Source organism: Pristiophorus japonicus, chromosome 20 (assembly GCF_044704955.1).
Source record: "Pristiophorus japonicus isolate sPriJap1 chromosome 20, sPriJap1.hap1, whole genome shotgun sequence".
In the NCBI taxonomy this organism is placed as follows: Eukaryota; Metazoa; Chordata; class Chondrichthyes; family Pristiophoridae; genus Pristiophorus; species Pristiophorus japonicus.
In genome coordinates, this window is record NC_091996.1 from 94,940,401 (window position 1) to 94,953,401 (window position 13,001).

Consider the following 13,001-nt stretch of genomic DNA (forward strand, 5'->3'; position numbering starts at 1 on the left):
ACTACTAAGGGGGGTCAAGGGGTATGGCGAGAAAGCAGGAATGGGGTACTGAAGTTGCGTGTTCAGCCATGAACTCATTGAATGGCGGTGCAGGCTAGAAGGGCCGAATGGCCTGCTCCTGCACCTATTTTCTATGTTTCTATGTGTCTGACCACCGAACGTTCCGAAGCGCTTTTACAGCCAATGAAGTACTTTTGCAGTGCAGTCAGTTGTATTGTGGGAAACGCAGCAGCCAATTTGCTCACGGCAAGCTCCCACACGCAGCCCTGTGATAAAGGCCCAGATAATCTGTTCTTAGTGGAGTTGGTTGAGAGATGGACAGTTGACCAGATCTCCGCTGCTCCTCTTCGCGATAATGCCGAGGGATCTTTTACATCCACCTGAGAGTAGACGGGAGCTCTGATTAGCGTCTCGTCTCTCGGCTCCGCCCCCCCCTCCGACAGTGCACCTGGGTTATGTGTTCTAGTCTCTGGATCTTGAGAGGCCGGGAGAGCGGGGTGCACGGGGGGACCAAGTTGGAAGACCAAAGGGCTCCAGAGAGAGTGAGACTTGAAGCCGGCTGCGGAGGTTGGGTGGCAGAGGCCGCATTGGGACACGAGGGCGAAGTTTTTCTATTTAAATGGTTGGGTGACGGGAGCCAGCGCAGCTACATCAGGACGGGGCTGCTGGAGAAACGGGGCCCAGTGTGTGGGCAGGGTATCGCTGCCCCTGTCTGACGGCCGAGCCTTGCCCAGCTACTCCCCCGCCGCCCCGCGATGCACGGTCGCTTTCTCTCCTCCGGTAACTCTGTCTTTGCTCGCTCGTGCCTTCCAGTGCTGAAAGACCCCGACAGCAACCCGTACAGCCTGCTGGAGAACGCGGAGACGGAGCAGGCGGGCGACACGGACGCCAGCGACTCGCTGGCCAGCACCAGCCGGCGCCGCAGGTCCCGGCGGCGGCGCACGGACGAAGACGCCACCATGATGGACGGGGTGGTGGAGTCCGACAGCGCCTCGGTCACCGAGAACGGCGTGGGTACGTGGCGGGGCTGCTTCCGGTCACGGGCGGGAGGCGTCTTGTCACAGGTTGAACCTCCCTGATCCGGAAACCCCTCGGCACCCGGCCTGTGCCGGATAAGGGATTTTTCCGGACGTTGGGGGGGGTCACGTTAAATTGGATGGTACAGGTACTGAGCAAGGGGGATATCGGAGCTGGGAGAGCGGCAGGGGGGGTCGGGGGAGGAGAATGGATCGCGGGGTCAGGGGGAGGAGAATGGATCGCGGGGTCAGGCCACCGATTGCAGGAGTCGGTATCGAGGAACAACTTCAATTTGTTCATGTCGGACTGGCCGGGAATGGTGTCGGCTAAGGGAGCTTCAACCTGAACCAGAATTCTACAACCATGGAATCCTGTAGCCCAGGAGGAGGCCATTGGGCCCATCGAGCCTGTGCCGGCTCTGTGAGCGAGCGATCCCATCAGTCCCACTACCCCCTGCTCTCTCCCCACAGCCCGGTGAATGTTTCCCCGTCCAGTATTGATCCAATTCCCGGTTTGAAAGTTACTATTGAATCTGCTCCCACCGCCCTTTCAGGCAGCGCGTTCCCGATCACAACAACTCACTGCGTAAACACATTCTCCCCATCTCCCCCTCTGGTTCCATCGCCGATTATCGTCAATCTGTGTCCCTCTGGTTACCCACCCTCCTGCCCCGGGAACAGGTTCTCCCCTTGAACTTTGTATTTTCTACCTCTGTTTACCAGGATCCTATGTGCTTTATTAATGGCCTTCTCGACTGGACCAGAATTCTAAAGATTCACCACCCTCTGAGTGAAGAAATTCCTCCTCATCTCAGTCCTAAATGGCCGACCCCTTATCCTGAGACTGTGACCCCCTGGTTCTAGACTCCCCAGCCCGGGGGAAACATCCTCCCTGCATCTACCCTGTCAAACCCTGTAAGAATTTTGTATGTTTCAATGAGATCACCTCTCATTCTTCTAAACTCCAGAGAATATAGGAAGAAATCTATTCCATTCTCATCATGGGAAACCCCTCTCACCCCAGGAATCAGTCTGGTGAACCTTTGTTGCACTCCCTCTATGGCAAGTATATCCTTCCTTCGGTAAGGAGACCCAAACTGTGCACAGTACTCCAGGTGTGGTCTCACCAGGGCCCGGTATAACTTCCTAAGCAAAACTTCCTTATTCTCATACTCTAACCCCTTCGCAATAATGGCCAACACACCATTGGCCTTCCTGATTGCTTGCTGCACCTGCTCGCTAACGTTTAGCTGTTAAAGTTAGTGTTCGAAAAAGAAAGGAGACACGAGATTAAAGCTCGTCAGGGGGTGTTGCCGGTTTGTGTCAGGAAATGATGGGTTTTGTGTAACTGGGAAATGGATGAGGCCGGACTAAACTCTCGTTTGCCCCCCTCCCCGCAGACGAGAGTGAGGGGAGGCCCCCACGACGGAACAGGAGCCGAAAACGTCGCAATCGCGGTAACCGACTGGACAGTTCTCTGAGCAGAGACAGACAACCAGGTGAGTTCGCAGATTCTTTGCCAACCACAGAACGACGCAGCACAGGAGGAGGCCATTGGGCCCATCGAGCCTGTGCCGGCTCTGTGAGCGGGCGATCCCATCAGTCCCACTCCCCCCTGCTCTCTCCCCACAGCCCGGTGAATGTTTCCCCGTCCAGTATTTATCCAATTCCCGGTTTGAAAGTTACTATTGAATCTGCTCCCACCGCCCTTTCAGGCAGCGCGTTCCCGATCACAACAACTCGCTGCGTAAACACATTCTCCCCATCTCCCCCTCTGGTTCCATCGCCGATTATCGTCAATCTGTGTCCCTCTGGTTACATAGAAACATAAAGTAGGTGCAGGAGTAGGCCATTTGTCCCTTCGAGCCTGCACCACCATTCAATATGATCATGGCTGATCATGCAACTTCAGTACCCCATTCCTGCTTTCTCTCCATACCCCCGGTCCCTTTAGTTGTAAGGGCCACATCTAACTCCCTTTTGAATATATCTAACGAACTGGCCTCAACAACTCTCCACGGCAGAGAATTCCACAGGTTCACAACTCTGAGTGAAGAAGTTTCTCCTCATCTCGGTCCCAAATGGCTTACCCCTTATACTTAGACTGTGACCCCTGGTTCTGGACTTCCCCAACATTGGGAACATTCTTCCTGCATCTAACCTGTCTAAACCCATCAGAATTTTAAACGTTTCTATGAGATCCCCTCTCATTCTTCTTAAACTCCAGTGACCCTCCTGCCCTGGGAACAGTCTCTCCTTATTTACTCTATCGAAACCCCTCGTGATTCCGAACACCTCGATTAAATCTCCCCTTAACCTTCTCTGCTGTGAGGAGAACAACCCCAGCTTCTCCAGTCTCTCCACGTACACAGCTGGTTTGTCGGGAGAGTGGGGCTACTGCCGGTGTAGATATAGATACCCAGTCTCCCTCATCCCTCCCCGCGTCCCCAAAGATCTGGTACTGTAAATCGATTTAGAACTAAGACCAGGCTGTAGGCTTCCCCCATAGTCTGCTCTCGATCCCAGTAGGAAAGTGTTTTCATAATTCTGCTGTCCGTTACCTCTTCTGTTTCGAAAAAATAAAATCTGGTGTTCGAGCCAGTAATGGTGCGGGGAGTTAGTGACTGAGGCTCAGGATGGTGCGGGGAGTTGTGTATAAGAGTAAAGACGTCTTACTGCAATTATACAGGGCCCTGGTGAGACCACACCTGGAGTAGTGTGCACAGTTCTGGTCTCCTTACCTAAGGAAGGATATACTTGCCATTGAGCGATGCATCGAAGATTCACCAGACTGATTCCTGGGATGGGGGGATTGTCTATGAGGAGAGATTGAGCAGACTGGGCCTGTCGGGGGTTGACTTATGAGGAAAGGTTGAGGAGGTTGGGCCTCTACTCATTGGAATTCAGAAGAATGAGAGGTGATCTTATCGAAACGTATAAGATTATGAGGGGGCTCGACAAGGTGGATGCAGAGAGGATGTTTCCACTGATGGGGGAGACTAGAACTAGGGGGCACGATCTTAGAATAAGGGGCCGCCCGTTTAAAACTGAGATGAGGAGGAATTTCTTCTCTGAGGGTTGTAAATCTGTGGAATTCGCTGCCTCAGAGAGCTGTGGAAGCCGGGACATTGAATAAATTTAAGAGAGAAATAGACAGTTTCTTAAAACGATAAGGGGAGCGGGCGGGGAAGTGGACCCGAGTCCATGATCAGATCAGCCATGATCGTATTAAATGGCGGAGCAGGCTCGAGGGGCCGTATGGCCGACTCCTGCTCCTATTTCTTATGTTCTTATATTCTCTAGAGTTTAGAAGAATGAGAGGTGATCTCATTGAAACATACAACATTCTTGCAGGGATTGACAGGGTAGATGCAGGGAGGATGTTTCCCCCGGGCTGGGGAGTCTAGAACCAGGGGGTCACAGTCTCAGGATAAGGGGTTGGCCATTTAGGACTGAGATGAGGAGGAATTTCTTCACTCAGAGGGTGGTGAATCTTTGGAATTCTCTGCCCCAGAGGGCTGTGGAGGCTCAGTCTGTGAGTATATTCAAGACAGAGATCGGTAGATTTTTGGATATTAAGGGAATCGAGGGATCGGGCGGGAAAGTGGAGTTGAGGTCGAAGATCAGCCGTGATCTCACTGAATGGCGGAGCAGGCTCGAGGGGCCGAATGGCCGACTCCTGCTGCTATTTCTGATGATCCTCTGAGTTGGTGACTGAGGTGCGGGGAGCTGATGACTGAGTTTCTAAGATGCCTGTTCCCTCAGTTACAGTGGCTGATTACATTTCTCGTGCTGAGTCTCAAAGCCGACAGTGCATCACTCAGACGGAGCAATCCGAGAAGACGCCGGAGCCGGAGCCGGAGGAGAAGCAACAGGTAAGGATTCCCGCTCACCACACTCACCTCATCACCTTTCCTGCTGCGGGGTCTCTCTGCAGGCCTGGTGCCTGGCGTTGTGTTATGCAGCTTGGGGGCAGTCACAGTCGAAGTGTGTGCTTCGTGTAGCAGTGGCAGAGTGGGTGGAGAATCAGTAGCTGGATTATAGAATCTCTCAGCCCAGGAGGAGGCCATTGGGCCCATCGAGCCTGTGCCGGCTCTGTGAGCGAGCGATCCCATCAGTCCCACTCCCCCCTGCTCTCTCCCCACAGCCCGGTGAATGTTTCCCTGTCCAGTATTTATCCGATTCCCGGTTTGAAAGTTACTATTGAATCTGCTCCCACCGCCCTTTCAGGCAGTGCGTTCCTGATCACAACAACTCGCTGCGTAAAAACATTCTCCCCATCTCGCCACCCCCCCCCCCCCCCCGGACTTCTTCATTCCCCTCTTGGGTGCTTTCAACCCTGGGTCAGGCTGACATGAGGGGGAGACAGAGGGAGAGGGTCTGCCTCCTTTCACTCACAACCTCTGTGCTGGACTGAGATCCTGTAACCGAGAGTTCGGCTCCCTCCAGGGGCAGCTCTTCAGCTCAGGATGCCTCCCACTGTCGAATATCCGATGGATCCTTGCACCCGTGCAGCAAGGTACTTTTGGGAGAGGCACAGAGCTGTTCAGTAACCTCAGCCTCCGGGGGGGAGAGAGAGCGAGAATGACTTGCATTTATATAGCACCTTTCACGACCAGCGGGCGTCCCAAAGCGCTTTACAGCCAATGAAGTACTTTTGAAGTGCGGTCACTGTTGTAATGTGGGAAACGCGGCAGCCAATTTGCGCACAGCAAGCTCCCACACGCAGCACTGTGATCATTTTTTTATTATGTGGGTTGAGGGATAAATATTGGCCCCAGGACACCGGGGAGAACTCCCCTGCTCTTCTTTGAAATAGTGCCACGGGATCTTTTGCAGCCACCTGCGAGAGCAGGGGCCTCGGTTTAACGCCTCATCCGAAAGACGGCACCTCCGGCAGTGCGGCACTCCCTCGGCACTGGCCCTCCGGCAGTGCGGCACTCCCTCGGCACTGGCCCTCCGGCAGTGCGGCACTCCCTCGGCACTGGCCCTCCGGCAGTGCGGCACTCCCTCGGCACTGGCCCTCCGGCAGTGCGGCACTCCCTCGGCACTGGCCCTCCGGCAGTGCGGCACTCCCTCGGCACTGGCCCTCCGGCAGTGCGGCACTCCCTCGGCACTGGCCCTCCGGCAGTGCGGCACTCCCTCGGCACTGGCCCTCCGGCAGTGCGGCACTCCCTCGGCACTGGCCCTCCGGCAGTGCGGCACTCCCTCGGCACTGGCCCTCCGGCAGTGCGGCACTCCCTCGGCACTGGCCCGGAGTGTCGGCCTGGATTTTTATGCTCGAGTCTCTGGAGCAGGACTTGAATGCAAGACCTTCGGACTCGGAGGTGAGCAAGAGTGCCCACGGCTGTCAGAGAGAGAGAGAGAGAGAGATTGTGCTGCACTTTAAACCAACCCCTAAAAGTGCAGTGTGCGGACAGGCTGTCGTACAGTGGAGATACTGGAGATATTGCGAGGGGTGGGGCAGCGGAGATGGGCGTGACGACCACGCAGAAGTGAAATGCAGTCACGGTATGTTTGTGCTTGTTCCTTCCCCCTCCCCCCAGGAGCGAGCGGACCCTAGCGATGAGCCCAGCGCTGTGCCCAACGGCCCCACCAGCAGTGCGAATGGCAGCGCGACCAAGACTGCGGGAAGCCCACAGGAGGGAGGGCAGGGCCACGAGCAGTCCGGATCCGCCATCAAGCAGCAGGCTGTGGTGAACGGTGTTTCGTAAAATGCCGCTGTCCCCACCCGTGAATCTCAGTCCCTGCTTGCATCATGTTTATCCAATAGTGCTTGTCAAAGCTTGCCAAAGATAGGAACCTGAATACTACTTACTACTTACTACCCGACTCGACACAGCACTTGCCCTGCCCTTGCCCTCCGCACCGGGTGGAGGTTCGAGGGAAGGTGTTCAGACATATATCTGTGTATCTGTTTTTTGACATTTAATTAAAAAGTTCGAGGAAATTAAAAAAAAAAACACTTTAAAAAAAAAAACACAAAAAAAATGACATTTAAATAATGATGTTGTGCCTTCTGACAGTGTAAGGGGAAACTGTGGGATTTTTTTTTGTTTTCCGACGTTTTGATGGCAGAGGTCGGTAACTGATTATATATATTAAAAAAAAAAGGTTTGGTTATAGAAGCTGAAGATGGATAGATCAGAACGAGTCCGGTAGAGAGCGTTGAAAATAAAACATCGGTTACTTAAAGCTGTCTGTTTCAAAAAAAAAACTTTAAAAATTCTACAAAAAAAATATTGCAAAACGAGTATGCAACCACTTCTGGTAAGGAGACGCTGTATAAAATGATGCAGTCCGTATTTACTTGCACTGATTCGTAAATCAAAAAAGGAACAACTGAAAGAACTTTGGGGGGGAATAATTAAAAAAAAAAACAAGGTATGATTCAGTCGTTGCTGGTTAGAAATGTAGGATAAACACTGGACGGAAAGAGAATGAGTGGGTCATGTGAAGAGGCTCCAGGGATAGCAGAGGAGGGATGATTTGTCAGGGAGGTTGGACAAAGCAGCTTCATTTAAAACAAAAAAAAAAAGTTAATTTATTCTACTGTACAGTATTTAAAAACCGAACTCTCAAGTCCTAGCTGCTCTTTGCATCACACTAACCTAACGCCCAGATTTCTTCAGTAGGAGTGTCGGACACTGAACCCGCACAGCTGATATAGATACTGTCGCCCATTGTGCTGCAGGAGGTTGGCATGTGATCGTGAAACTTCGTAACGGCAAAAAGAAAACCCCTAATTCATTTCTTCCCCCCCCCCACTCCCAACTCCCCTCTTTAAAATTATTTCGCGGTCCCCATTTACAAACGCACGCACTCACAAACACGCACGCAACACCGGTATTGTGACATCGGCCGCCACAAAGCCAGCGTCGGTAACCAGACCTCGGGGAGGAGAGGGGGCGCCCCCCCCCCCCCATCCCCAGAACCCTGAAAGTTGGCTTGGGGCATGGGATCGCTCACTGTGGGGCTTTGCGCCCAGCTTGGCCGCCTTTTGCGGGTTTACCGTCGGGACGGCGGGGGAGTCAGTCCGGTAGCCGGGCGCGCACGACCAGAGCAGTTGGCAGAGGGAGCAGCCAGATTCGAGCTGCTCGGCGAGCTGAGGGGTGGGGAACGATGCTGACCCCCCCCCCCCCCCGGGCCCAGTGCGAGAGCTTTCGGGGCCCCGCGGGTGCGTCGCGCGCACGCACGTGTCTCGGTTGTTAGTTTGGAACCACGAATGAAGTAAATTTGTTTTTTCTGTGTTCGAGATGATTTTTTTTTTTGTCTTAGAATCTTTTATTTTGCCCACCGTGCTTCTTCAACAGTTTGAAGGTTATTTGAAACTGCGTTACGGTGTCGATTTGGATCTAGTTTGGTACACTCTGGTGGTTTAACATGTGGAAACCCTGGAGGCCATCGCGATTCAGCAAACCTGCGAAAAGGGTTGGTTTCCTGTCTCTGAACTGTCTTGTGTATGAGATCCCAAACTAAATTGTTTTTTGTCCTTTTGGTTTGTTCTATTTTTTTTTATTTTGTTTCTTTTGGTTGATGTGCAATATGTTTTTTTGTATGCAGGTAGTTCCAAAATAAAGTGTGATCTTCCATCTTCTAAATGGCTGAGACGTTTCTTTCATTCTGAAGAACAACAGAAGCAGGAGTCGGCCATTCGGCCCCTCGAGCCTGCTCCGCCATTCAATACGGTCACGGCTGATCCGATCTTGGGCTCAGCTCCACTTCCCCGCCCGCTCCCCATAACCCTCGACTCCCTTATCGTTCAAAAATCTGTCTATCTCCACCTTAACTATATTCAATGACCCAGCCTCCACAGCTCTCTGGGGCAGAGAATTCCACAGATTTACAACGCTCTGAGAGAAGAAATTCCTTCTCTCCGTTTTAAATGCCCCCCCCCCCCCCCCCCCCCCCCATATTCTGAAATATGCCCCCTAGTTCTAACATCGAAACATAGAAAATAGGTGCAGGAGTAGGCCATTCGGCCCTTCGAGCCTGCACCACCATTCAATAAGATCATGGCTGATCATTCACCTCAGTACCCCTTTCCTGCTTTCTATCCATACCCCTTGATCCCTTTAGTCGTAAGGGCCACATCTAACTCCCTCTTGAATATATCCAATGAACTGGCCCCAACAACTCTGCAGCAGGGAATTCCACAGGTTAACAACTCTCGAGTGAAGAAGTTTCTCCTCATCTCAGTCCTAAATGGCCTACCCCTTATCCTAAGACTGTGTCCCCTGGTTCTGGACTTCCCCATCATTGGGAACATTCTTACCCCATCTAACCTGTCCAGTTCTGTCAGAATCTTGTATATGTGAGATCCCCTCTCATCTTTCTAAACTCCAATGCATAAAGGCCCAGTTGATCCAGTCTCTCATGTCAGTCCAGCCATCCCGGGAATCAGTCTGGTGAACCTTTGCTGCACTCCCTCAATAGCAAGAACATCCATCCTCAGATTAGGAGACCAAAACTGAACACACTATTCCAGCTGAGGCCTCACCAAGGCCCTGTACAACTGCAGTAAGATCCCCCTGCTCCTATACTCAAATCCCCTAGCTATGAAGGCCAACACGCCACTTGCCGCCTTCACTGTCTGCTGTACCTGTATGCCAACTTTCAATGACTGATGAACCATGACACCCAGGTCTCGTTGCACCTCCCCTTTTTCTAATCTGCCGTCATTCCCCCACGAGGGGAAACATCCTCTCTGCATCGACCCTGTCCAGCCCCCTCAGAATCTTATACGTTTCAATAAGATCACCTCTCATTCTTCTCAACTCCGGTGAGTACAGGCCCAACCTGCTCAACCCCCTCATCTCAGGATTCAACCGAGTGAACCTTCTCTGAACTGCCTCCAATGCAAGTATATCCCTCCTTCAATACGGAGACCAAAACTGCACGCAGTGCTCCAGGTGTGGCCTCACCAATACCCTGTACAGTTGTCACAGGACTTCTCTGCTTTTATACTCCATCCCCCTGGCAATAATAGTTTGCTGTACCTGCATACTAACTTGTTCTGTTTCATGCACAGGGACCCCCCCAGATCCCTCTGTACCGCAGCATTTTGTGACCCCTCTCCATTTAAATCATTTGCTTTTTTTATTTTTCCTGCCAAAGTGGATAACCTCACATTTTCCCATATTATACTCCGAGACCTGATTGAGGTGTATAACATTATAAGAGCCCTGGATGGAATGGATACGAAGGACCTATTTCATTTCGCAGAGGGGTCAATAACCAGGGGGCATGAATTTAAAGTAATTGGTAGGAGGTTTAGAGGGGATTTGAGGAGGAATTTCACCCAGAGGGTGGAGGGGGTCTGGAACTTACTGCCTGAAAGGGTGTTAGAGGCAGAAACCCTCAAAACATCTGTCAAATGTTTGCCCACTCACTGAGCTTGTCTATATCCGTTTTGATTTTTGGTTACTTTTCTTGTGCCTGGAAGTGTGGCATCCTACTCGGGGTTACAGGACCCTGAGTGGAGACACATTCTGCTCACAATAACCACTTACATTTACACAGCAATAAAATGTCCTGAGGCACTTCAGCCGAAACGTCATCAAACACCGAGCCACAGATGGAGATACTATGGACAGGTGACCAAAAGCTTGGCCAAAGAGGTAGGTTTTTAATGAGCGTCTTAAAGGAGGAGAGAGAGAGGTGGAGAGCTTGAGTGAAATAATTTCCAGAGCTCGGGGCTCAGGCAGCTGAAGGCACAGCCGCCAATGGTGGAACGATGGAAATCGGGGGATGGGCAAGAGGCCAGAATTGGAGGAGCGCAGAGATCTCTGGGTGGGGGGGGGGAATGTCGTTGGCTGAAGGAAGTTAGAGATGGGGAGGGGGCGAACACTTCAGAGGAATTGGTGTCGGTGAGTATTCGACGAGTGCTGAGACATGGGGCATTGAAACCCCCTCCCATGACTATTTCAGGGCTTTGGGCTGCACTGCCATTGTGCACACATTTATATTCTAGGCTCTGTCAACATCCACAAGGACCAGGAATATTGGCACCAGCTTCAACCTCTGCACGAAGGTAGCTGATCTTGGGCCAGTTTGCATTTATATAGCGCCTTTCACAACAACCAGACGTCTCAAAGCTTCTTTACAGCCAATGAAGTACTTTTGAAGTGTAGTCACTGTTGCAATGTGGGAAACGCCAATTTACACACAGCAAGCTCCCACACACAGCCGTGTGATAATGACCCAGATAATTTTTTTTGTTATGTTGGTTGAGGGATAAATATTGGCCCTAGGACACCGGGGAGAACTCCCCTGCTCTTCTTCGAAATAGTGCCTTGGGGTCTTTTACATCCATCACAGAGGGCAGATGGGACCTCGGTTTAATGTCTCATCTGAAAGACGGCACCTCTGACAGTGCAGCACCCCTTCAGCACTGCACTGGAGTGTCAGCCTGGATTTATGTGCTCATCCCTGGAGTGGGACTTGAACCCACAACTTTCAGTGCTGCCCACTGAGCCACAGCTCACACTACCTTTGGCTGACTTAAGTTCCCCCCCCATCTCAGCCGAGTAAGGAGGAGCCGATTATTGTGGCCCCATGCATGTTTCTCTTCTGCCCCCAAAGCGCTGGCAATCGAAAGGGATGCAATCCGTGGCCACTCCCATCGAGGCTCCCACATGTGTGGCCTAGTGTGGAAGATGTTAGGGGAGGGGACTGTGGTGGGACTGTACCCCAGCAAGGAACGGAGACCTTGACGCGACAACTGGTGAGGAGAAACTTCTCAATGGAGACTGACTTCATCGAATCGTAGAATGGTCACAGCGTGAACCAAGGCCATTCGGCCCATCGAGCCAGTGCTGACTTTACCTGACTTTACAAAGTATAATCTCATCTCTCTACTGATCAGTCTTGTGAATGACTCAAAACACGTGCGGTATGTCCTGATGGAATTGAAGCCTTGTGCAATCGATCCCGGCATCAGTCTTTCAGGAGAGAAAATGGGGGCGAAGGCAGCGGCTGGATCAAATATTGTTGGAGTGTCCTGTTTATTGCCATGTTGACACGGGGCCCCAAGCGCTGATTAACTACACTGGAGAATGGAGCTGATCTCCAAAGGTGGCCTCGCGATACCTCTCTCCACTTGCTTGCACTCTAGGCCGACATCAACCGACACAAGTCTCCGATTAATCTCGCCGTGTCGCTGCTTTCGCTGTCGGCCTCCGTCTCCGGTAAGTGGTTGAGTTGCGGGGCATTGTGTCCAAACGGGTGCCTCAAGCTTTGTGCTGGGTGTTGGTGCTTGAGGAAGGTCATGTGTATCTGAGCCTGCAGTTTTTGTAACGCAGGTAGGAGCGTACAAAGAATAGTGCTGTCAGTCAGCCCTCTGGAGCACTTCCCCATCCTCCCAATTCTGGAAACCTTCCCCCCCCCCCCCAAAAAAAGATTTTGAGGCTATGGCGTCAATTGAAAATTTCAAAACTATAGATCATGATTGGGCAAGGGTATTGATAAAGGCTGGGACATGGGAATTGAAGCCAGGATCTAATTGAATGGTGGAACAGGCACGAGGGGCTGAATGGCCTCCTCCTCTTCCTACAAAATCATGATCTAGTGGAATAATGTCAATTGTTTAATCGAGATCATGTCCACAGCAACTAACTTTCCATATGTCCCTCAAATAATAACTTGCATTTATATCATCATCATAGGCAGTCCCTCGAAGCGAGGATGACTTGCTTCCAGGCCGAAAAGGGATGAGTTTGCAGATGATTCAATGAAGGACCTAATATTCCAGATCCCGAACTACATCCTGAAGGGTGGAAGATGCCTGTGCGTGGATTTTTTTAACGTGGGGTGACCGTTGCACACCAGCCACCACATGGGCTTGACAGAGCGAGGTCTTGGTCCAGTGGCAAGGGTTAACCAAGACGACTGGAGACCAGCTCTGCTGCATTCATATAGCACTGGTAATGTAGTAAAACATCCCAAGGCGCTTCACACGGAGCGATTATCGAGCAGAATTTGACC

At 51.8% G+C, this 13,001-nt stretch overlaps 1 protein-coding gene across 2 annotated transcripts in view; it reads left to right on the plus strand.

Moving 5' to 3' along the window:
* LOC139232709 (RNA-binding protein FXR1-like) overlaps positions 1–8,617 on the plus strand; it is a 96,496-nt gene extending 87,879 nt beyond the window's left edge. Inside the window, exons 14-17 of one of the 2 annotated variants that reach the window (XM_070863194.1) lie at positions 814–1,014; positions 2,417–2,515; positions 4,782–4,891; positions 6,563–8,617. In XM_070863194.1, coding sequence (XP_070719295.1) covers positions 814–1,014; positions 2,417–2,515; positions 4,782–4,891; positions 6,563–6,730 — 578 coding nt within the window. In that variant the 3' untranslated portion in view covers positions 6,731–8,617. The remainder of the gene's footprint in view (positions 1–813; positions 1,015–2,416; positions 2,516–4,781; positions 4,892–6,562) is intronic. The other variant, XM_070863195.1, reaches the window with a different exon arrangement.
* Positions 8,618–13,001: the final 4,384 nt, after the last annotated feature.